This window comes from Pezoporus occidentalis, unplaced genomic scaffold (assembly GCF_034315485.1).
Source record: "Pezoporus occidentalis ecotype Australia unplaced genomic scaffold, CSIRO_AGI_Poc_V1 ctg46, whole genome shotgun sequence".
Classification (NCBI taxonomy): Eukaryota; Metazoa; Chordata; class Aves; order Psittaciformes; family Psittacidae; genus Pezoporus; species Pezoporus occidentalis.
Window position 1 is genome coordinate 248,667 of NW_026915791.1, and position 25,991 is coordinate 274,657.

Consider the following 25,991-nt stretch of genomic DNA (forward strand, 5'->3'; position numbering starts at 1 on the left):
AGGTGGGGACAGAGCTCTAGGTGAGGGGCTCACCCAACCTGCAACATCTGCTTCCAGGCTGTTCATCCTGGCTGCCAGAACTGCAGGTCTGGAGATGTCACCACTGTTACCCTGAAGCAGCATTTGGGATTAGCTGTTTTCTTTCTGCTCAAGGTTTGGGTTTGATGAAAAAGCATCTTCCCACAGAAATACTGCATTGGAAACCTCCAAGACTGCCGTGATGTGTTGGGAAGGTTAACACTACAGAGCAACAGGAGCTGCTGCTGCCTCTGCAAGGACCTCTCTCCTCCGAGAAGTCTGCCATAACAAAGAATCACAATCCTCGTGGTAGAAAGGCACTTACTTTTCCTCATTTAATTTATCCACTCCCTTTGTAGACCAGTCTTGCAAGGCAGGGGGTGGGGAATATCTATAAGGAGTGAGATTTGATTACGAATGAATCATAGAATCCCAGAATGGTTTGAGTTGGAAGGGACATTAAAGATCATCCAGTTCCAACTCCATGCCACAGGCAGGGACACCTTGCACTAGACCAGGTTGTGCCAACCTGGCCTTGAACATTTGCAGGGATGGGGCAGCCACAGCTCCTCTGGGCAACCTGTGCCAGTGCCTCACCAGCCTCAGGGTGAAGAACTTTATCCCTTTCTTCCTAATAGCTAATCTAAATCTAGCATCTGTCAGTTTAAAGCCATCCTATCTTGTCCCTTCCCTACAGGCCCATGTCAAAAGTGTTAGGGTCCCAGTGCTGAACACAGGACTGCATGTGGGGTCTCACCAGAGCGGAGCAGGGGGAAGAATCACCTCCCTTGACCTGCTGGTCATGCTGCTGTTGATGCAGCTCAGAGCTCGGTTGGCTTTCTGGGAGTCAAGCGCACACTGCTGAGTCATGTTGAGCTTCTTGTCAACCAACACCCCCATGTCCTCCTCAAGGCTGCTCTAAATCCAGTGCTTGGCATTGCTCAAAACTTGCAGGACCTTGCAATTGGCCTTGTTGAACCTCATGAGGCTGGCACTGTCCCACCTCTCCAGCCTCCACAGGTCCCTGTGGATGGCATCCCTTCCCTCCAGTGTGTCAACCACACCACACAGCTTGGTGTCAGACTTTCTGAGTGTGCACTTGATCCCATTGTCCATGCCACTGACATGATGTTAAACAGCACTGGTCCCAAAACCAGCCCCTGAGGGAAAGTGTGGGTGGGGGTGGAAGGAACAGCAACAGCCGGTGTTCTGCAAGGTGCAGAGGAAAACTGCTTCGAGGTGGGGAGAAAATCAGCCTTGAGGTGGGGACGCTGGTGCTGGGAGCTCATTCAGCACTGCCGCTGCTGCGGTTCCTTCTCTCAGGACGGTGGTTCTGGTTGAGCCTTGCACAGGGTGAGGGAAGGGAAGGATGGACCTGGAGGTCCTGCAGAGCCGGTGGCAGGAGCAGGCTGACTGAGGGTGCGACAGCCCTTGCAGCCTCGCACGCTGGAGAGGGAAATGTCGCGGGAGGGTCGCGTCCAACAACAAGCGGCCACCCAAGACCTCAGGGTCGTGGCGCGGGGCCGCCGCTCCGCCCCACTCCCCGTCAAGGACCTGACTCGGCCGTGCCCCCGCGGCTGCAGCGCTGGACCTCCCCGGCGGCACGGCCAGCAGGGGGCGCCGCGGTAGCGGGTGGGGGAGGGCAGAATGGTGGCGGCCGCGCATGCGCGCGGAGGGCGCCTGCGGTAGCGGGGCCGCAGCGAGCGGGGCCGAGGCGCCTCACCCGCCGCCCCGTCAGCGCACGGCGGGCGGCCCGGAGCCCGGCCCCTCCCGCGCCGGATGTGATGGCCGCCCGGGCGGGGGGGTGAGCAGCGAGCCTGCGGCGGCCGAGAGCCCAGCGCGGCCCGGCCCAGCTCTGACGAGCACCAGCGGCGGCTTCTCCTTCCCCTCAGCGCCCCCACCGCGTTGTCTCCCCTCTCTCTTCCCCCCATGCCCCGGGCGCTGTAGCCGGCGGGGAGCGGCGAGGCGGGCGGCCCCGATGCGGAGGAGCCGCCGGTGGGCGCCATGCAGCCGCCGCCGCAGCCGTACGAGTTTTTCGGCGAGGAGAACGGCCCGAAATGGCGGGGGCTCTTCGTGCCCGCCCTGCGCAAGGTCAGTCCGCCGCTGGCGGAGGCTGGGGGTGGTAGCGGGCGGCACCTGCGCCTCACGCCGCGCTGCGGCCCCCGGCCCTAGGAGCGCCCCTTCCCCGCCCCTCTGCCGGCCTCGGGCCGCTCCGCAGTGGGGGCAGTGCCCATCCCGCCGCACTGGCTGTGGTCGGACGCGAAGCTCCGGTGCAGATGCCCATGACTCCGGCAGCCCTCTCGGACAGAGCAGGGACGTCTGGACCTTTGCTTGCAGTGCCTCTGCCCTTCCCGGCTCCTCCGTCCTGCTCCTTCGCACCGTGTGCTCGCCCGTCCCGGCAGCCCGGCCTCGGCGAGCAGAGGTTGAGAGGGGACCCCGGAGTTCTCCTGCCTGCCCCCGCTCGGGAGGGGTCGTCCGCGGCAGTCACCCGCAGCAGGGTGCCCGGGCTGCTGTCTTGCCTCCGGTGCTTTGTGTGAAGATGCTGCCCGGTGGCAGTGTGTGCCGAGCAGGCTCTGCTCCTGTCACAGGCTGCTGCTTCTCCTCCTTAACTAGCAATTGCTAAAAGTGCCGTCCCTGCCTTCTCAATGGGGCCGCTGGTTTTGAGGCGGTTCATACTACTGATTTGCCTTCGGGATGTGCTGTTGGAAGGGCAACCTTCCATCCGTGGCATTTCTCCAGACAGCTCCTCCATGCCCTTTCCGGGACCACGCTCACTTGCTGACCAGCCAGGCGAGATGCTGCTCATATGCTGCCCATTGCAGTGCCAGTCTGTTGATTAAACAGCCGTGGCGGAGGATAAAGACAGCCTGTGTTTTATTAAGAAACAACTACGTGCTGCATAAGTGAGATAAAATGTGTGGGAAGCCACTTAGCGTGTCATGGGAGAAGGATTTATCTTTTTATAGTGTTTTTTTGCACAGCAGGGTAGTGCCCAGCACATCACTGCTTAGGTAGGACACCCCCAATAGTGGAGGGAGTGGGTTAAATTGAGGCTGGTGGGGTCTGGACTTTCTGCATTGTGTCATTTGCTTGTTACCATTGCAAGGGATGAGAACTGTTATACAGTTCTTAACATCATGGCCTGCTGATCTGGATCTCTGGTGCTGGGCAGCACTGCCATACACGTAATGCAGGCACTCATGTGAGTGGTGGTTTGTCGTCTTTGGGTTTTTTTTTCTCCAAGAACAGATTTAGTGATGGTGTGGGGTAATTATTCTCTCTTTCTAAATTATATAAAAAGGAGAATCAAAGATTTGTGTTTGTTTTGGGCCCCATATCATTTGTATTAAAAGCCACTGAAGGCAGCTAAGTAGTCTTGTGGCTGGCATAGAACCCACTAATCGCCTGTCTGAAGAATCCTGGGCTTTCTGCTGTTTGAATCTCCTCTTCCTCGTAGTAGTTGCTTTCCAGTGTGTCTTGGGAAGCTTAGGGAATGCCATTCCTAAAGTTGCTCCTTTCCCAATCACTGGAGCTTGACACCAACTAGCATCCATCCAAATGTCAGGTGTAGCTGTATCAGTTTAACTAAAAGGATTTCTTTAAAACTCAAGGCGGTTTTATAATTCTGAAATACGAATAGCATAAAAGTTGCTGGATTAATGCTGCTCTTACCAATTGCTGTCTCTGTACACTTGTTTTTTGGTGAAGAGAAACTTAGCAGGAACTTAGACTTTCTAAACCAGAGGAAATGAAGTCTTGATATAAGGATGCTGGAGAGGGACTCTTCATTAGGAACTGTAGTGGTAGGACAAGGGGTAATGGGTTAAAACTGAAACAGGGGAAGTTTAGATTGGATATAAGGAAGAAGTTCTTTACTGTGAGGGTGGTGAGGCACAGGAATGGGTTGCCCAAGGAAGTTATAAATGCTCAAGGCCAGGCTGAACAGAGCCTTGGGTGACGTGGTTTAGTGCGATGTGTCCCTGTCCATGGCAGGGGGTTTGGAACTTGATGATCTTAAGGTCCTTTCCAACCCAAACTATTCTGTGATTTTATGATATCAGTGACTACTTGTAAAATTTTGTAGTTGCTTATAGACAATTTTTTTCTTCCTGGGAAAGTTCCTTGTCTGCTGTACCCACCCTTTAGCATGAAGCAATCATACTGTAATGGGCATTTCTTCTATGAACACACAGTATCAGTGAGTCAAAACTGTTTCATTGTTCCAGTTGTTGCAGTCAGGCTATTAGGGAGACACTGTCAGTTTTAATATATACTTTAAAACTCAGATGCCCTAATGTGAACACTGGACATTTTTAAACCAGGCCATTTTAGAAAATTTATAGGTTGTTTTGTTTACATCTTGCATTTTCACTTCTGTAATGAGATGAGAGCATTTCCGTTATCTATAGGAGAGCTGACAAGTGCGGCATTGAATCCAAAGTGTGCCCCAAAGCATCTTATCTCGTGTTAGGTCCAGAATTTCTAAAAATGTTACCACAGTTTTCAAATAGTTTGTAATTTTGTTCTGAAGAGATTCAAGAATTGTCTCGTCAGCCAGTTTAGACAGGATCTTTTCAAGCAGGTTGCTTTTGCAATGAAAATTTTAAAGTCTGAGCTTCAGAAACTTTTCAGTTCAGTGCCTGGAATAGAGATTTTCTTGAACTTCTGGGCTGGGTTTTCATCACAGTAGTGTATGCTGCAAGTGCAGAGACACTGTGCTGTTTCCCATTCTTGAAAGCTTTTCTTGTTAGCACTTTCTGAAGAAAACTAGAAAAAGAGGAGGTTTTGGTTTTCCTTGTGTATGTTAAGGTGTGAGAAATCTTCATTCTGAAATAGGGAAAGATGTGGAGGTGGACAAGGAGCCAGTATTAACAACAGACAGTAAGTATTTCCTTGCTTCTTGACTTTTAAGTCTGTAACATGCTTTGAAGCTCTCCAACATTCAGCAAGTTTAAGGTCACTGCTTTTTATCAAACTACTTTTAAACCCTTGCATTTACTTTTGTTACATGTCAGCTGTGTAGAATTAATTGGGGGCTGGGGAATGGTAAAATACATCAGTTCTTACTTCAGTATGTGAAAAAAAGATGAAAATCTGGTTTTTGAACAATATTCTGTAGGCATTTAAGTGGCCGTTCATCTTTAAGATTAGCAGTGGTAAATTCTACCTACCGGTGTGAGTCTTTTTAGGATAAAAGAAAAACAGTACTAAACAGCAAGACATCGTTAAACCAGATGTTTTAAAATGCCTTTAAAATATATGTATTTATATCATCATATGCTTAGCACTGTCACTATGGAATCTATTAAGTAGAAAATTTTAAAGCAGTTTCATGTATTGCCTCTCTTCCAGCTGGTAGATGGCAAACATGCCCATACTCTAAAACATTTTGCTGTCTTCTGTTGCTGTGTTGTGCTGGAAACCTAAGTAGGAAGCGAGTATAATGAAATTCATTATAAAAGTCCTGTCAAAGTAAATGAATCAGAAGAAAATATTTTTATCTGGTTGTGTAGGTTAAAGTTACTTGAACTGCTGTTTGTAGCAAGTAAATCACTTCAAACAGATCTACAGTCTAAGCTTTATAAAGGCTTTTAATCTGGGAACTGACTTCAGTTATTAAAGGATCACAATGTCTCTTTGAATAATTCTCGAAGCACGCAGGCAGCTGTTCCAGCAGGAATCACATGCGTTTCAAGCGCCCCGCTGGCGGGGTTGGTTGGTTTGAATTCTTGGGACGTTGATACTGGCAAGCGTCATTAAAGCTGGTGCTCAGCAGGGCAATGCCATTTGAGAGGGCTGCAAGTGTGGGGTGTTTCTGCTCCCCTCCTCCACCCTGGCCAGAGCCTTCTCCAGTGAAACCAGGACCCTTTTGAAGGGGGATCTTCTGCAGTGATGTGGAGTTTGCACTCTCCCCTTTTCTTATCTCTGCAGGTGTTTGTTGTTTGGATTTATTTTGAGTTGTTTGTTTTTTAGCTGTTCCTGGCCCCATGGCCTTTGTGGGGAAAGATGTCAAATTATGCAGCTCATTTCTAAAGCTGACATTTCAATTTTATAACTGGGTTTCCTAGCACAGGTCTGGTGCCAAAGCTTGTTCTTGTGGTCAGCTTTCTTCCAGGTGAAACTTCCCAGAACTGATTTTTTAGGTTGAGGCTGGGATTACAGGGCAGGCCAAGAAAATTGTGTGTGAATCTCTGTGGTAGCTGAGTGTGTAACTCCCACGCACCCACTGAAGGTCCCAGTTCCAATGTAATGGACATGCACTGTATAAAAAGTTCTTGGGAATTGGAATTGAAAACTTCATTAATGCCAGCTGTCATCTCTTGCTACCTGGAATAAATTTCTGCTCCAATACTTGGAACACGTTTTCAAAATAAAACGGGTGACTCCATGGAACCAGTGTGTGTTTCTGAAAATAGTGCATAGTACGTTGTTGGACGTGTACAATGGATTTATTTGCTCTGAAATGTTGTGTGTTCTTAGCATGCAGTATCATTTTATGTGAGCTTACAAATCCACTGGCAAATTAAATATGTGTTTCTGTGAACAAGAGCTGTGCATTCAGTTGCTTTGTTCTTTGATTTTTTTTCTAAATAAAATTGTTTTGGTTTTCTTCATTATCTACAAATGGAGACTGTCAAACAGTTAATACTCACATTTCTGCGGGCACTACACATGTTGGTATAATCACAGCACTGTACACTATTTGCATTTTCTAAAACAATTCCACTGTTGCTCTGGACTACTCATCAGATTTCTAGAGCATGACTGAAGGGTTTATTCTTAGTAAATGTTGCGTGCAGAAATATGAAAGACCATTCTGAGGACATTTTAAGGTTTACATTAATTCAGTGCTTCTCTATATTTTAAACCATACGAGACTTAATGTATAATGAATGACACAGCTCTTGTGTGAGGTTGCATGGTTTGTATTCTGTTGTTTGGTAATAGGGTATGTGCAGGGACTGCCCCATTTTCTTCACTGCTCTGTCCATTGCAGGATCATGCCCCCTTGGGTTTGAATTACTTAATTATAGTGTCATTATAATGGATTATTTTTTAATGGATGCTGATTTCATTAACATGGATTATTATTTAATACATGCTGATTTCATTAGCATACATTATTTAATGCATTATAATTTCATTACAAAAGTTGCTTGTTACGATGTTTTAAAATAATAGTTTTACTTAGGTCATTTTGCATCTAATGAACAGACTTGCTAGAGCTCTGAAGTCTGGTTCCTTGCAGGTTTTCAGTTCCTACAAACAGGAATGCGTCTGCCTGGGTGAACGGCAAGTAAGGGAAGTGCTGGTGATACGTAATTACCTGTGAAATACGTAGACCCATCCAAGTTTGAAGCACAGATCGGGTTGTTGCCTCACAACATTGTGCTCACAATTGAGAGGTGGCTGGAGGTGTGGAAAGGAGCAGCAAGTCCCAGTGAAGTTGATGCTACCAAGCCGCTGTAAACAATAGGCGAATTCCTCCAGACCTCTTTTATTCCCAGTAGCGGATTGATACCATTATAAGTTGGTTTTAGACTCTTACAAGTATGTAGACTAGCTTTTTTTTTTGTTATTGAATAAATACTATCATGAGTAAAATTTGTAACCAAAGGGGGCTGGTCCTTCTACTTAAATTCTTTTTTTCTTCTTTTTTTTATACCTTTGTTTTCACACTGTTTAGCTTAAATACTGTCACTAGAATCTGCAGTGGCAAATTTCTCAGCCAGTGGCATGAAGTAGGATCAGAGATGTTTAAAAGTAGTAGAAATGATGTATTTCGTTTGGCAGCATTAGCAGAAGAAACACTTCCTACCTGTTGTTAAAATGCAGTGTGGAAATTGGCATTTGCATCGACTTGGAAGACCTGCCAGGCTAACTGGGCACAAGGAGGAAAACCAAAAGAAAGCATTTACTGCAGTGATTCATGTTGCTCTTGTGCCTTTGTCCACCTCACTGCTTGTTGTGTTGCCCCTTGGTGTGCCGCATAAGCTGGCTTCCTAGGATAAGGGATAATGGCTTTAAAGAGGGTAGATTCAGATTAGATGTGAGGAGTAAACTCTTCCCTGTGAGGGTGGTGAGGCACTGGCACAGGTTGGCCAGAGAAGCTGTGGCTGCTCCATCCCTTGCAGTGTTCAAGGCCAGGTTGGGCAGGGCTTTGAGCAACCTGGTCTAGTGAAAGGTGTCCCTGCCTGCGGCAAGGGGTTTGGAAACGGATGAGCTTGAAGGTCCCTTCCAACCCAGACCATTCCAGGATTCTCTCATTTTCTCATCCCATTTCATGCATGGTCTCTATTGCTCCTGAGCTGTTTCACCTGTTGAAATGTATCATTGTCCCCTTTCCATCATCTCTCCTTCTCTCCCCAGTTTTTCACCTCTCTTTTCCTCTTTGCACATTATCTGACCTCATGTGGAGAAGCTGTTGAGTTTTTTATTTGCTTTTTTAATTACCTCTCGGAGTCCCTTTCTGCCATGCTTTTCAAATGAGTGGTGTGCTACTGTTCCCTGACTTCAGCAGGTTAGTCATGTCAAACGATGCTGAGGACATCTTTTTTTCCCATTTATGGCCTCTTCGTTGTCCCTGATTTTTTTAATGTTAGTTCAGTGATCATCTGGTTCAGAAAGAAATGACTCTTGACAGTCAGTGCCTCCAAATTTAAGGTTTGGTGTTTATTTTTCTTTCTTAGTAGTTTTTATCTTTCTTTCTCGTCCTTTATTCTTACTTCATCTGCGTGTCTGTCCACTTAAAACACTATCTCAAAACTCACTCTGCTGGTCTGCGTTGCTCATGAATTAATTTTTATTTTTAATTCTTGTAAAGGTCTAATTGAAAAGTTACTGACTTGTTCAAATAATTCAGTTTACCTGCATGAGTGGTTCTTCTGAGGAGTGGTGTGATGTGAGAAGTGGGGAGAGAGAGCTTGTGAGTGCAAGGCTCAGGGCTCAGAGCAGCCCTCAGCTTTGGGAAATGCTGTGTTTAAGAATTGAGGGAGAAATAGAAGCCATTAGCATTAAATTAAGACATGCACAGTGATCTGTACATTGGTTGTGGTGTTTTCCTTCAGTATCACCGGGCAGAGGCTGTGCCTGGCTCAGTCAGGGTTTATCTCTGTTTAAACAGGGTGGTTTATATTAATGGATAAAATCCAAATGCTTAATTTTTCATCTGTTTTTAAGATTAAAATGTTGTGTTTGTGCACATGTAAACATCACGCATTTTAGTTTCTTGACTTTGTATAAAAGGAAACATCAACTGGAGAAAGGAGATACTTTATGTTTGGTAGAAAAGCAGAGACTGTGAAGGTGGTGTGAGAAACCAGAAAGGAAATGCAGATGGAGCAGAAGGGAGGCATGGTAGAGAACTGCTAGCAGGCGAAACTACAGGCAGCTGTTGGAGGAAACCCATCTGTGCCATCATCAGCAGAAACCTGAAATCAGTGCTGCTGTTCTCGCAGGGATCCACCAGCACCTTCCACCACGTGCCACTGAGGTGCTTTACATCCTACAGCTCATTGCAGAAAAAGATGGGTTTGATTTACAATTTATTGCCTGACTGTACAGCAGCATTTGTGCTGTCATGATCAATGTATGTTTAAACAGCAGTTAAGGAACTGGGGGAGGATCACTCTGAATTATTTTCTTTTTTTTCCCCTCCCATAAATAAAAAGCTACATTTTTAACAAAAAGGTTTTAATATACTGGTTTTTTTTTGAGGCTATTTTGTTGTTACCCTGTTTTCATATCCATAGTACACGGCACTTAGGGACAGGGTGTAGTGGTAGACTTGGCAGTGCTAACAGTTGGACTCTGATCTTAAAAGTCTTTTACAACCTAAATGATTCAGTGATTCTGCCTGCACCAAGCAGACTTCCTAGCAGATCTTAGGACCATCTTCAGAGCTATTTCAGAATGCAGATCCCTGTCTGCACACCCATTGTGAACCTCGTTTAATTCACCCTTCTCTCAATTAGAATATACTAGAACAAAATAGTAAATAGCTAACAATGGAAAAAAGGAAATATGTATTTACACTGAAGTGGTGCAGTAAGATGACTGTTTAATCACCCCTGTACAGTCACCTTTCAGCAGTCAGTCAACTGACGGATGATCTGCACCTGAGATGCTTTTCATAGCTCAGGTTATTTGGTTATTTTGCTAACCATGAATCAAATGTTCAGACTCACAGTGAAAAAACTAAAATGGTGTATGTAGATAAATTACTATATTCTGTTTTGCTTAAAAGACTGCTTCATACTGTTTGTCTATAGCATTTATTAGTTTAATTTAAGAAAGATGGGCCATCTAGAAATTGCTGTACTGGAAATATAGGAATGTGTGGAGGTTTTAAAAAGTTGGCAGTGTATTTTTATTTGGGATAGCTCTATGAGTATTTAAATCTTTATGGTTCTTTCCAAAGAATTATGGTGTATTTACACTTGAAAATTGTGAATATCAGTGCTGACATCTCACACTGAATAAGAGAATCACAGGCCTTTAAGTTACTACATCTGGTTCCCTTCTTCCTCTAGAACATCATACAGATGAATGCCTTTGGAGTAGGTGTTTTATGTTTCTAATAGGCAGTGTTTTCTTTTTATCTTTAGAAAAGATAAGGAATAAGACCTCAACCTAAAACCAGATAGTTGTCAGATTAGGGTTTTTTTTTTCTCTTCCTGGGACAAAACTAATGCTGCTTTCTGTCAGGGATGCATTTTCATCACCTTGAACATAGCATATGGAAATACTGACAAGTGTTGGCAAGACCTTAGCTAGCTCGTGATAGTAAATATTTAACTTCTATGTTCTAATTATTTTTCTTGCTCCCAAATTTATATGCTTTGTTCTTGAAGTAAACAAACAGCCCTGCCAAGTTGTACTTGTCCACTGATGTACTGTAACTGTGTTTTTACGAGGCAAGTAAAACATAAATCACTTCTAAGTTGAAATTGGTCTCTGTGGGAAAAGGGGAATGAGTAGATTTGGTTACAAACAGTTGACAAATTTAACATGCAATTTATTAAGCTATCCTGTTTGCACAGTAAGCTTAGAAAATGTATCATCATGCTAACACATTTTGTGGTGGCATTTTTTAAATTAGAAACTTCATGTTTTGAAATCTTGGGTAATACTGGAATTCTGTTTTCTGAAAATGTAGTTGTTTTGAATACAAGTAGGGAAGAGAATGTTTTAGCCTAGTCTTTCTGGAATATGAATTCACATGTTTGTGATGGTATATGCTGCCTGCAGACTCAATGTGAATGTTATGGGTTTGGGATTTTTCAGTTCTTGGTTGATTGGTTGTTGTTTGGGGTTTTTTTATGAACAATCTCTTGCTTTGCTGATGTGCTTACTGTGGAAAAATTGGAACTTTCTGATTATATTTTTACTACCAAAATACATGTATTACATAAAAGTATCTTCAGGCAGTCTAGCAGAATTTCTGGTTTGTCTCATTAGTACTAAAAAGAAGTTACTTGCAGTTTTGATTTTTTTTGTTTATTGTTTGGTTTGGTTTGGTTTTTCCTCAGCTTTCGTTGTTTCAGACAGAACCTATTGATATTCTGGACTTTTGAGTTTCCCCAAGTCCAGATATTATTGGGATTCAGAATTCCCACAGTTCAAAATTAAGCCCACCATTGTGTTAGTTCCAAAAAATAAGATCAGTTTGTTTTTAGTCCTGTATCTCCTTGAAGGGCTTACATCCTCATCTTTTCTTAGCAAACTTCTTCCCAGGGGCCTGTAAGGACTATTAACATCTCACTGAAAAGGAATTTTGAGCCTGACTTCATCTCTGCAGCTGCCTGTTTTCTCTAGAAGTTTTTGTGGCGTGGTGCAGGACCTGTCTCTTGAAAGGAATAGAGAGAAAGATCTCGGTTTACCTTTAAGGGTTTTTTGTCTTCCTCTAGAGCCTCTGCTTTTTCAGCTGCAGTCAAGCTCTCAGAGAGCTCTTGTCAAATCTGCTGAAGGCTACAGCTATTGGAAGGAGAGACCTCTGTGAAGCTGCTACTGGATTTTCATCAAAGATGCGTGTGTTGGTGGGGTGCAAGAGTAGGGAGAAGTAGAGAAGAGGAGCAAGGGAAGGAGCAGTTCAGGAACTCCCATCTAAAATAAACGCATGTTCCCCAGAAAGACCTTAAGATGATGTTTAAGTGCCATGTTTATGTGATTTACACGTTACTTCATTTCTATTCCTTGGAAGAGCTTGTGAAGGAATAATCATATGTGAATGACACAGTTAAAAACAGTCCTGCCAACCTTAATCTCCCTCTTTAATGACTTCAGGCACTCTGCTTGGGTTGTTTCAGAGATAAAATAGGTGAAAAAAAAATAGTTTCTCCCCCTTCCAATACCTAATAGGTCTCACAAAAAAGCTGGGGAAGGAATTTTTATAAGAGCAAGCCATGATAGGACAAAGGGGGTCCTGAGAGTGGCTTTAAACTAACAGAGGGTGAATTTAGGTTAGACGTTAGGAAGAAGTTCTTCCCTGTGAGTTGGTGAGGCACTGGCACAGGTTGCCCAGAGAAGCTGTGGCTTCCCCATTCCTGGCAGTGTTCAAAGCCAGGTTGGACAGGACTTGGAGCAGCCTTGTCTAGTGGAAGTTGTCTGTCCCTGCCTGTTGCGGGGGATTTGGAATTGGATGGTTTCTGATTCTGTGATCTTGAAGGTCCCTTCCAAAGCATTCTGTGATAGCTTCTGCTCAAATTCTTGCAGCAGAGCTCTTGCTGGTTAGTGCAACACATTGTGGGTTTAGGTATTTTGACTCTTAAAAGAAACAGTTACAAGTCAGATTAAAACTTAGGCATGTGTTCACTGTGGTGTTATTATTTCATGCCAGCTAATGCATTTATGCTCAAATATTACAGTCTGAGCCTGAAATCAGTGAATGCACCTTCCAAAAGGAAAGTGTCCTCAGTAATTCTTACTGCTTCTTTCCCATACATTCAGTGTTTTATCAGTCTCTCTTTGCTTTTACAGTCCTTTCAGTGAGGGCTTAGGTGAATACTGTAAACAGTGTTTTCTCCTTGATACAGTGGCATGTGGTTTGACCAGCCAGTGCACAGCTTTTATAACTTTTTGGCTTGCTATGAAAAACAGTGTCTCACTATGAAATTGTTTTTTCTCAGTAACAGCACTCATGTCGAAATAACTTCTCTTAAAGCCAGGGAGTATGCAAGTACCCCTGGGGCCTTTCTGTGATGCTGCAGGCAGTATCATTTCAAATGGAAGCTGATTTCTGAATCCTCCAGGAAGAGCTGTCTCAACCAAGAAATGTTCAGCTTTGTTGTCAGGTTTGCTACTTAGAAGCAAAATTGACTCCAGCGCTTTGTGTTCACTGTATGAAGCTGAAATTCTTCCAGTGTTGGGAGGGGACTGTGTGCTCATCTGCTTGTCCTCAGCCTTGATAGATACCCACATGCTCTTGAGAAAGCTGAGGAAAGTGTGAAGTTAGTTACAAGTGAAGTAATTTTCTTTGTAGCAATGATGTCTGTTTTCAAAATGAGCTACCCTTGTGAGGGGAGGAGGATGGCTGCGATCTGTTGTAGTAAATGGGAGTTGCCCATCTTCTCGTAAAGGGGAGCACAGTTTCCCTTTCTCATCTTACAGCTTCTGTTCTTGTCATTTCTGTAGAACATCATTAAGGGTTCATTGTGGGTGAAATATAATTTCATCTTATTTCCTAGGTAGCTAGCTAATGCTTTTGCTCTAGTAGTGCTTGTGTAAGAGATACGTGGCAGGACCTTAACTCAACACTTCCTGGTTTTCCATTGTTTTGTGAATTAAACTCTCATGCTCAGGAAGAACAAGAAATGCACCAACTATTGTTGAAAACCCGCAGTCTTCAGTAGGTGTTTTCAAGGAGTGCTTTTGGTTTTCTTGATTTTGTTTTTTTTTTAATTGCTGTTTTTTTTAGTAGTACAGGATCTTGTGTACATGTCAGCTGTGCGACAGTTACAGAAGCAGAGAGATACTCATGTTTGAGGTGCAGAAGATTAAGTGATACTTGGAGGGCTGTATAAAACTCTATAACAAAACTGAACAGCTAGATTAGAAGCAAAATGTGTATTACATTCTCCCTTAGTGTACGACAACTTTATTAATGTGTTTCTTCTTCACCCGTGCTTCTTAAGGAAGGATGTCAGTGCAGAATTAATCTATGTTGTTGCCTGGGAAGGCATCTCTCCCTGGGTATCACACAGGAACCCCCACGATTGGCAGTCTCTCTTTACCACCACTGTGTAATGCATTAATTATTATCTGCAATACAATCAATGCCAGGGTATGTTTTCACATTTTCAGTGTGTGTGTCCCTTCACGCTCCCTGGAGACATTTGAATTCCTATTATTGGTACATATGGTCCTGGTCTGTGCTCCCCTATGAGCAGTACATTGGTAGACTTTTCCATCAAAGTCATTGTCTCTGCTTCTAGGACTTTGAAGGTGTACAGCAGCAGCCCCTTCTAGTGGTCTCCTCCATGGATCTTCACTTTTTCTCCCTGCCTGTTGGCCATCCTGGCTCCTCTTCTCTTCTCTTCTGACGTGGAGGTGTGGCAGACAAAGCACAGTTCTGTGCTCCCCATTCTTTCAGGCCTTGGCACAGGTGGAGCAGTGAGCAGTTCCTTGCAACAGCTCCAGTTCCTGGGCGGCTTTGCAGCAGGCAGGGGAGGAAGCTGACCAGACACCTTACTTCCTTGTTGATCTTGGTTTTGCACCATTTACAAAAGCCTGCAGGGCTGCAAATTGAGTGCCCCCAAGGTGTATTGCTATGAAATTTTTAGTTACTTAATGTGGAGGAAGCTCTCAGAAGCCATCAGTGTTTGTGGGCTCACCTGTAGTCCGTAGAGAGAGAAGTGCCTGTATTTCAGAGGATCAGAGTTTGGCCCAAAGATGTTATTGTCTTCCCCCAAGAAACTACTGATCCATTTGTCTTGTGTTTGAAACCTTGCACAGAATGCCAGTGTAAGAAAGATTACTTTTTTGAGGTGATTAACATATAATTTGGGGAGAGTAGGGAATTTCCCTGGACTGTATTACTTATGAATCTTTTGGCAGTAGTCTAAGGTCTAGTTAGCACTTTCCTGATTGAGAGGCTGCCAGGGAAAACTGGGTATATAGACTTAACTGTTGAGTGAGTAGCTTTTTTACCCTCCTTTTTAAGGTGGGGTTGTTTGGTTCTGAGAGATTTTTAGTAGAAAAACAGTCATGCTGGACCAGGACTAGGACTAATTCATTGTGGCCTTTTAGCTTTTGCAGGCACATGCTGAGGTTACCAGTTTCAGGTGTCTGGTCTGTCTTAGCTTTGGAAACAAAAGCTGTGATTAATCTCTGGGAAGTGAGATAAAAGATGTTATCCTGCTTTGCATTAGAGGGAGGTGGAAGTCAGCTTTTATCACAGTGCGTTTCCTAGTCTTTACACTCCTGAATTTTTGACTTCTGTGTTTCCTTAGGTCTCCCTCTCTGTTGTATCTTCACATCTCTTTTTCTCATGTCTCAAGACAGTGTTCCATGTTCTAGTTAGTGTTCTGGTTCTTAGGCATCTCAAGGAGTTCTTCTTGCCCTTCTCCCATGTCATGGCCATGGCTTTTTATTGCCACACATTTTAACAGCACATTGATTCACTTTCCTGCCAGACTGGTTAGTTCTAATCCTGGTGTCCTTGCTTATTAAGACTTTTTCCTCAGGTGGGTCCATGCTCCTTCTCTGTTCACAGTCACCCAGTACTCATTTGTAGGGTTAGTAACATAACTGTATGTTACTCATTCTCTGGATGAGTAACTGGGGAGTTATCCACAGCAATTGTTCTCACTGCATCATTGGCAGAAATCTGCCTTGGCTTGAAACTTCTTCTGAGCCATAAAGGCTAAATACATAGTTTTTAATTGAATAGAGATGCCAATTTTGCAGGAATAGGAATTGCCATCTTAACTACATAGCAAAACTTGTGGGAAATTACTGAAAGCATGTGAATTTGTTGCACTACAGTACAGATTTACTCTGCTTTTGCTATGATTCATCCTTCTGTACAGCTTTGAATTAAAAAGTACTAATTCTTTTAATCCCTTTGGACAGGTTCAGCAACAGGTTCACCCAAACCTTTCAGCAAAAGAAGATTCCCTGTATTACATTGAAGAGTTGATACTTCAGCTGCTAAACAAACTATGCATTGCTCAGCCACGGACGGTCCAAGATGTAGAGGTAAGATACCAGAAAACCAAGTGCTTGCTTGCAGAATTGCTGATGAACTCAGGAATTTTGAGCAGTGCAGGTTGAAGCTAAAGCCAGGTGAATCCAAAGAACAGAACTTGTTAATACTACTTTTCTAAAAGATTATATAATATTCATATTTTATAAAACAAGCTTAATCGGAGACCAGTTTTTCTAGGCAGGGGTTCAAAATAGAAATTGTGGGATTTTTCTTTCAATATTATTTTTATAAATGCAGAATACTTTGAAAGAATTTCTGCTGCTTGAATGCAGTTTGGACTTAATGTAAGGAATTATTCTTAATCTTTCACATAAATATACAGAAAAAAGTGAATATTGGAATGAACAGTTACTGTTGTTAGGCCTGGATTGCGCAACTGAGGGAATAGAGTTGTATGTTCCTGGAACTTCATTGAAGTCACTGAGGCTCTTGTATTATTGCAGCTGTCTGCTTTTGTGTCATCAGTTATAAAATGAGGGCTTTAATGGAGGTGCTTCAGTACACAGCGTAGAGGAAGAACATGCTTTCGTGTAACTGTGACACATTATAGCTTTGTAAGGTATTAATTTTACATCAGTCTGTATGTCCAGCATTTTCAGCCTAAACCAAAATGAAGCCCTTGTCTATATTCCATAAGTGTGTCACAGAAATGAATATATACATGTATACATAAAATAATTGCCTGAGGGATTTTAGCTTCTTATTAGCAGCAGTCACCCTGTCTTCAGCATTGAGTTAATTCATTAATTATTAATTTTTGGTTTATTATTAATGTCTTTTGTAATACTGATGCATAAAGATTATGACTAAATAAAAGCAAAACTTGATAGATAGTCCCATAATAGCACTCAAGTTTTTTATTACCTTGAGTTTGGATTTGGACTTCAGATGTGGAGCTGAGAAATTCTGTGTTCTTTCTCCAGTTCCCAGTCGACCCTTCAGCACACAGGATGGTTTGAGATAGCACTGGCTGTTCTGTGCGCCAGCTCCATAGTTTTTTGCCTCTGAGTCATGAGATGATAAAATTACCCTGTGTGTATATATGAATTAATAATTTTTACTGAGTGTACGTATGCTTCACAAATTACTGTGTGCAAAACTGCACGCAGTACAGCCAGCCTTCCTCTGAATTGTGGTTACGAATATTACAGCAAACACTAAATCCTGTGTATTGTATTTAAATATACCTGGCATTTTAAAGCTGTGAATAGTAAAACATTGTTGCACTTGGCAATAAAGTAGTTATTTAATTTCATAATACAGAGCTAGAAGGTGTAATTCAATTTTGTGTTACCTGTTGTTGGCGAGGTTGTGCTGCCAGCAAACATTCAAGGTCCACAAATTAAGGCTTTTGGCTCTGCTGGTTTTAGCTGTTAAGAGAAAACATAAAGCTGTGATCTCTAAAGTTATCATACAGATATTTACGTAACAGCCTGGAGATATCCGTGCATAATATTTTACTTAAGTATTTGCAAGATCAAGGTCTAAAATCTCAGATTGTAAAGGTTTTGTAAATGGAAAAAGCCCATCCAGTTGTTCCCAAAAAAAACACTGGGAACCAGTAAAGTCAGAGCATAGAAGTGTGTCTTACTTGTGAAGTGCACTGTTAAGTTGAAGAACAGTTGAATGCCGCATTACATCCATTTTGTGGGTGATCTCCTGGTAGACTCTCTCAAGGAAAGTTCATTTTGGTGAACCAGCCCACAGCTTTCGGCCACTGTCCAAGAGGAAAGGTCACCATGTGTTTACCTGGCACAGACAGCTGACACAGAGAGTTGAGCGTTAAATGGCCACATACAAATATTTAAAAGCTGCCTCTAAGATCTCGGGCCTTTTACACACATTTCAGAGTATATGTAAAAATCTTGTTATCAAAGGACACATAGATGACACCATTTTTTCTCAGCCAGTTCTTGAGCTCAGCTATGAAGTCTCTCCTCTAAGGGTTACCACCCATCCAGGCCTCACACTGTTACAGTTCTAAGCAGAGGTCAGGTATGGCACCACACCACATGCCGTGGCTGCCTGGTGATGCTGGGGAGTAAGGGCACCACAGTGGGCCAAGCAGGAGGAGGTGATCACTGCTTCTCCCTCTGAGCTAACTTAAACCCACTGTTCTTCCAAAGTCACTTAAGCAGTCATCTGAGTTCAGTTTAAACTCATTTCAGATTTTAATTCCCAGGTCACAGCCCTGGAGAACTTGTGGAAAACAGGACTGGGATCTTACACATGTGTAGCCTGGGGGCTGCTGAAGTGTGGGACCACTGCCCAAAGCAGTTTTTTCTGTTGTGGGGGTCATCTTGCCTGTTCCTATAGCAGCTGTTGAAATGGGAATCTCTATAAAAGTAACCTGAAATTGCATATTGTTTACCATCGTCGTGGAAGGTGTAAACTGTACCCACTGTGGTTGGCTGCATAGTGAGGAAGATGCTCCTGTGTGGGCTCGAGGAGTCCAATGTTACAGTCAACCCTTTTCATGAATTGCAGTTCTTCTCCCGGTTAGAAGATCTTGCACTTGTTTCTCATTTCTGCCATAAAGTTGACCTATGTAGAGCAAGTTACACTCTTGTGTGAAATAGGAACAATACTGACTTGTGGGTTGTTTTTTTTCTTCATTTAGACTGTAGACTGTTTGGTACTTCCTGATGTTGTTTATATTTTGGGCTCCTGCTCTCAACTGAGGTTTCTTGCTGCTCTTGTGACGTAAAGATCATAGAGCAGTTGTTTTAGATTTGAAGGAGTTTGTGTTTACGGAAGGGAGGTTGTTTGGGATCATGGAAAAGAGTGAAGCTGAGTTGGGTAAGAAGGAAAGAACAGTTAGGAAAATGTGTTGCAAACACCGAGGAGGGGAATAGTTGTCTATACTTCAGGAGAAGTAATTTGCTCTTGTTTTTTTCTAACTTCTCTGATTACTGCAGTTTAATCTAAGTGCACTCTTTATGTTTGGACAGGAGCGAGTTCAAAAGACATTTCCTCATCCAATCGACAAGTGGGCGATTGCTGATGCACAGTCTGCTATAGAGAAACGAAAAAGAAGAAATCCTCTCCTGCTACCTGTGGACAAAATACATCCTTTATTAAAGGTACTTAAACCAACAACCTGATGACAGCTGCTTCTGTCAGCCGCACACAGCTGTATTTTAGCTCTCCAGCATAACTGTTTGTTTCATTTGTGTGAAATTATGACAGTTTCTCATATCGGCTAAAAAAGTAAAGTGTCACAGTAAAATAGGATAAATATGTTGTATTGTGTAATAAAAGTAGATCCCTAAATTCATCATGTTCTAGACAGTAGTGTGTTAATGTGTTACTCTACTTTGAAATACAATCAGTTAGTTTTTAACAGAAACCCCAAGCAAACTCAAAATACCTTACCTACTTCTGTAGCACTCTTTTGACACCTTTATTTGTTTCAAAATGTTGCAGAAGCCAAAATAAAAGAAGAGAGAACAAGTAGATCCTGTTCCTTGTGTACTGTCAACTTAAGATGCGTATCAATGTCCTTTCAGTTAGTGTTGAATGTCACTGATGCCCTGGTTTTAAAATAATAGCTTTGCAAAGGTGTTAACAAAAAAACAAATACAGATTTTATTGTTGGTGGGTTTTGAAGGGAAGAGTGGTCATCTTGGTTCTCAGATGTTGTGTTACTTATAATATGTATAGAGCTCCTGGCTTGCAGTGAGGATTTGATGCCACACCGTAAACATGGATTCATACCAAGCCCCTGTAGAGTTTTGGGTTTGGTTGGTTTTTTTAACTATAAGACAGTACTCTGATTTTTAAATCAGCATTTAATCACTTTTAAATCAGTGGTGAATCAATAGATTCAGGCTGATTTAGACATTGCTCCTTTTTGGTGTTCCTTTTTTTTTATTGCTTTTGCTTTTCATTCATAGCGTTAAAAATGCTATTATCTAGTGGTGGCATTGTTGCACCAGAGTTTCTAGCTGTATTGAGAAAACACTATTCAAGCATAAACAGAAATTAAAGCACTTCTTCAGGTCTAGTCACTGTTCTTGTATATAGTGTCTCAGTTTGTGACTTAATAAGAGGGGAAGAGATGTTAGGAGAGCAAAGTGTTAAATAAGACCTCTGCAGGCAACAACACTGGCCTTCTTCTATGAATTCTGGTGTAGAGGTGTGTCAGTGTAGGCACAGGCTCTGGTTTTCATACGCTACATCGAAATACAGTAAGAACAGGACTATTCACATGCATGACTTTATCTGTACATATTCCTGATGGTCCTGTCACAAATAGAAGGCCCACATAGTGCATGTTTTGCAGAACATGGAGCATGTATTACAAGAAGAATGTGAAATATTAATCCTATTTTTTTTCTGTTCAGACTTTAATAAGTTTAATTATTTTATGGAATGCACAGGTGCAGAGAGCTTAGTCGGTTAGCCAAATGTAAAGGATGGACTAAAATGGATCACAGCGAGTAACTCATTGAACATACAGTCTGTAATTTCATGAAAGATAACTATTTCCATTGAGAACAATTCAAAATGAAGCATACCCTTTTCTGAAGACTCCAGATGAGAGCCAGTTCTGCAGTAAGCATAGATAATAGACTAAAATCTAAGTACAAGAGTGGTTCCAGTGAAGTCCTTTCCTTGAAGGAACCTTATTTTTAGGTCATTTTTTGAGGAAGTATTATTGAATGTTCTGTAGCTTTTCATCTGTCAGTGTATGGCAAAATAGCACAAGGAAATATTTGCAAGGATTTCCTTTGAGGCAGCTGCTCAAATTTCCATTTGATGACCTTTGCCCTGGCCATTACATTGCAGTAAATTGTCAGCACAGACAAGATAAATTTCAGCAAAAACTTCAGTGTTAATTGTCATTCTGAATGGATTTCTGGAATAAAGAGCTTTCTTTTCTCTCTTGCTTTTGCAGGAGGTCCTAGGTTATAAGGTAGATTATCACGTCTCTCTCTATATTGTGGCTGTCTTAGAATACATCTCAGCTGACATTTTAAAGCTGGCTGGAAACTATGTTTTCAATATACGACACTTTGAGATCTCCCAGCAGGACATTAAAGTCTCAATGTGTGCTGATAAGGTAAGGAGCTGGGATTAAAATGGTAGATACTAGAGTTGTTTTGGGTTTTTTTCAGGAGATACATCCAAAGTAGCATAGGAGGGGAAGACTGGTCTTACTCATATCCAGAAGCTTCTCCCCTTATACATGCCACACCTGTCACAGTAAAGACTGAAGCTTAAGTTAAGACTGTTAAGTTTTGGAGAAGTAGTAGTACTTGCAAAACAATGCAAGGACAGAAAATGTTAATTGTCTTTTATGTCTCTGCTGTGTTACTGTCCTCCTGCTGTTGCTTTGTCATGACAGCTCTTTCCTTCTGTGTAGTACAGAAAAGACCTTTAGTTTTTGTCCTTATTAAAATAAGAAACAGTTTTGTTTAATTTTATCTTTATCAGGAGGGTTTTGTCAAAGGCTTATGCAAGATGCCTTGTTTTCAAAGTTGATTCTGCATGAATCGTAACTTGTTTTCTAGGTCTTACTAACTTACAAAGGGGAAAATGGCTTTGGCAAGTGATCCAGCCTTCTGCTGCCAAAGTTTAAATATTACTCCCTTGTGAAAGTGATCACAGAAAGTATTGTATTAAAAACTCAAAGGATTTCTCTGAACACATTGAAATAGCTGAGCTTGAGCCAAGTGTAAAAATCAGCCTTCATGTATTCTTAATTTTTTTTTGCTAGGTTTTGATGGATATGTTTGATCAGGATGACATTGGTTTGGTTTCTCTCTGTGAAGATGAGCCCTCTTCTTCTGGGGAACTCAACTACTATGACCTAGTGAGAAATGAAATTGTAGAAGAAAGGCAATATCTGCGGGAGTTGAATCTGATAATAAAAGTATTTCGGGAAGCTTTCCTATCAAACAGAAAATTGTTCACACCTAATGTAAGTCCTTTAATAGGTTATTGATGTGTAATGCTATTAGCTCCATTAGCAGCCATAACATATCAATTTTGCATTAACTGTGTTGGACGTGAAACTAAATTTGATTTATTATATGTCAGTGCATAATGAGTGTTGTCTGTATATGAAATAAAATGGAGGAACTGCCATTAATAGTATGAAGAGTGCTGCTCTCAGAGCGAAGCTTAATGGACACGATTCCCTGTCAGATGCCAGCAATAGCTGAAGTCCTTTGGTCATATAGGTGATAGCTACACTTTTGCTTAACATAAAAATGGACAGTTACCTACCTGCATGTACAGTGAATGCAGATGAATGATTAAATTGACATTGGAAGTCTACTCCAGTGCACCCCTATCTGCAGAAACTACAAGGCAGCCCTTGGCTCTGGATTCTATAGTGTGAGACTGACCATGAATGGAGTTTCCATTTGATAAATGATTGAAATATTTGCTTGAAATTCTGTGTGATAAATTTGGTTTTCAGGATGCTGGAGTTCAGAAAGGAAGCACAGCTCTTGTAAGAGAAGTAATCATAAGAGATTAGTGAATCCTTCCTTTGGGATGAAGGAGAAAGAGACCAGGCTAGCAGAATTTAGGTGATGTTAACACAGGTTAAGAGAGGCAGCAGGAGACATTCCCATACAGGTGGTGTAGAGGTTCCTCAGTAGCTGATAGGGTATCAGAGAATCGTGGAAATGTGGGTACAGAATTCAAATGAATGTGATGGGAAGAGAAAGAAGGAATATTTTGGAGCTGACGAATATTCTTTTGTTATATGGGAATGGGTATGAGAAATTTTGAGATTGCTTGTTCCCACGAAGAGGTTGCCATGGTCTTGGCACTGGCAGGAGGTCAAGCAAACTCTGCAGTGTAAGGTTGGGACAGAGAAGGCTTCTGAGAAGTGTGTTTCAGAGGGGTCAGAAGAAGAATGCAGGTCATTGGAAGGGCTGCCTAGTTGAGTGTGTTTGTGGTGTGTGGCTTTGAAAAATCCAAAGTAGAATTTGGAAGAGGAAGATGCTGATTCCTCCTCTGTGCCCAGGGAGTATTCTAAAGCAGCCCAAAAGCTGCTTCAGTTTTACCTGCACTTTAGAGGATCTGACCTTGGAGCTGCTTTAAATTGCCTCCTTCCTGTTGTGTTCTGAGAAACGAGAACCAGCAGAGGGGAAAATAAAAGCTGTGAATTATGGCTGAAAAGGCCAGGCATTTCTGTCCAAAGCATTGAATAGCATGTACCACGACTGGTGCTGCTCTGCTCTGGCCTGGGAAGGATAGTTTGCTTTCTTCCACTTGGGTAGAATTGTGCAAAGCTGGATGGGCCTGGGCAAGCCTGCAGGCCTGGCAAGACCAAGTAATTTAACTTTTTCCTAGCTTTTTGTTGGCTCCTCTCCACTTTACCTCTTGGTTCAGACCTCACAAAAAATGCTCCAGTGTTTACATAAGCAAAATAAATAATTCTAAACACTACTACAACATGTTTTATGTTTGCAGGATATTGATGTGATATTTAGCAACATTTCAGATATTCATGAGTTGACAGTGAAGCTTTTGGGATTGATTGAGGATACTGTTGAAATGACTGATGAAAGTAGCCCTCATCCTCTGGCTGGCAGCTGCTTTGAGGATCTTGCAGAGGTACAGTGGTTTGTTGGTGGTTCTTTGTTTTTAATCACCAATTGTTTTATTTTCTTACTAAACTTTTGGTCATGACTGAGATCTCTGATAAATCTGCAGTTGTAAAATGTCCTTTTAATAAGCTCTGAACAGAGATTTTCCCTACCCATTCTTTAGTAGGTAAGCTATAGTGTGTTTTCTGCCTGTCACAGAAACAATACCAAGCAGGTAAGCACAAAACTAAAATCTTATTTTAGAGTGGGAATTAATTGCTGCAATCCTGTAGGAATGGATGTGGATTTGAAAAGTAACTACCTGGGATTGCTTACTGAAAGAAAGTAGGCATGCCTGATTTGTAGGCATTGGTGTCAGGAGCAGGGCTACCCCAAAATCATAGCAGTTAGATGTAGATCTACAAAGTAAGTGGCTTGCGTTAGTCTGGAGAGTGAGCTGAGTCAAACAAAATGTGTTTTTTATTCAGGCAAATGCATTATACATCTGGAATGGGAAATACCTCTGCAAAGCAGTGGCTCTAGGAAAGAATGAAGTATCAAAACAGATGTACAGCTGAACAGAACTTATGGTTCAGTAGTGCAGCAAAAGTGCTATTGATACCCATTGACCTGTGAAATAGATACTAAAGAGAAGAAATAAGGGAAGACACTGCACACAGATTTGGTGTGGCTCATGCTGAAACATTAGTAACAATTATTTTGTCAGTTTTGTTGGGCTTTTTTAATTTTTTTATTATTTTGATGGCCATTGAAATCCTGGAAGGACTACAGAAGAGAGTCACAAAACTAAAGTTTTGATGAAGTATGTATTTCTGTTTACTCAAATCAGGATAGGTATGTATGTACCTTCATGTCCTGAAAATAGAGTACCAAATTACTCTTGAATGCAGCAGAGAGGTGCGCAGCAAAAAAAGCTGTTTCTGAAAGACAAGAGGACGGTTCAGTTTAGAACTACATTACAACTTCTTACCTGTCAGGGGAGCTACCTGGGAACAAATTACTGAGCTGGATGTGGAGATCTGCTGTCTCTGAACATGTTTGAATGGAGTCTGCTTTTTTCTTGATGCGTCTATTGACCACAGGTTTTTTGTACCAAAATGTACAGGTAATCATTGACTGTTTCAGAGGAAGTCAAATGAGGTGGTGTGGCCTGAGAGAGAATCTCTCAGATAAATCACATGGTGAATGTGAAGTTTATGAGTTTTATCTTAGAATTATAATATTTATAAAGAAAATGAGAACCAATAAAACTTCCATTTTGCTTTTACATTTAATTTTTTTTTTTTTAAATTTGAGGACTGCATGAACACACCATTTGGAAAATGATTACATTTTTGTGGGTGTGAAGAACATGGATGCTACAGCCCATGTGCTGCACACTTATGAATATACCGTAAGGTTTTTGTGGCGCTACTTCAGTAAAGCACTCATGACATATCAGTAGGAAAGTTCGAGTGCCTAGATCTTAGCTCTTAAGTTATTAAGGCATAATTGCTTATATAATGGTAAGGAGAAGCAGTTGAACAACAAATTTAAGTAGCTTACATTAAAGTTGAAAAAAGACTTAAAATTTGGAATAGAACACTATCCTGGAAAACATGCATATCTCAGTTTATTGGAAAAGCTACTTTTAGGCATCCTGTGCTTCAAGGGAAACAAATCTTTTTTCAATGAGTAAAAAAATCTCACCTGATTTTCATTCACCGAAAAACTTATTAGGAAATGAAGAACAGATTATTCAAGCCTTTTTATATAGATAGTAAGTTTGACTATAATAATTAAGTTAATATGGAGCAAGACCTACTTAATAACTAGGTTGTTCATTTGATCATCTCACATGCTAGGGTCATCCTTCTGTGTGTATTTGCAAGAGGGATCATTAAAGGGTGATAGGAAAGTGAAGTGTTTATTTGTTCTGCCTATCTCATTGCCAGGCTTGTTCTCTTAGTGTTTCCATTATAAAGGTCCTTCAGCTTATTTGGAAGGATAATTAAAAACAAACAACCCTTGCAAACTGGAGTGTTGTTTTTTGTTTTTCTGTACCTGTTCTCTGGAAGGTTTAAGCATAAATACTCTACTGTTCTTGAGATAAGGAAGTACAGGGAAAATAAGATTTTTTTCTGGTGTGGAGGAAATTAAACCACTTGATGCCTGACGCATATGAGTGGGAAATGAATATTTTTTCATGTGCTGGA

General features: G+C 41.9%; 1 protein-coding gene across 1 annotated transcript in view; it reads left to right on the top strand.

The window, feature by feature from the left end:
- The first annotated feature begins 1,699 nt into the window (after window positions 1-1,699).
- Window positions 1,700-25,991, top strand: part of SOS2 (SOS Ras/Rho guanine nucleotide exchange factor 2) — a 57,634-nt gene continuing 33,342 nt past the window's right edge. The window contains exons 1-6 of the mRNA XM_062635592.1: window positions 1,700-2,109; window positions 16,090-16,215; window positions 19,177-19,308; window positions 21,126-21,290; window positions 21,948-22,151; window positions 23,660-23,803. Coding sequence (XP_062491576.1) covers window positions 2,023-2,109; window positions 16,090-16,215; window positions 19,177-19,308; window positions 21,126-21,290; window positions 21,948-22,151; window positions 23,660-23,803 — 858 coding nt within the window. The 5' untranslated portion in view covers window positions 1,700-2,022. The remainder of the gene's footprint in view (window positions 2,110-16,089; window positions 16,216-19,176; window positions 19,309-21,125; window positions 21,291-21,947; window positions 22,152-23,659; window positions 23,804-25,991) is intronic.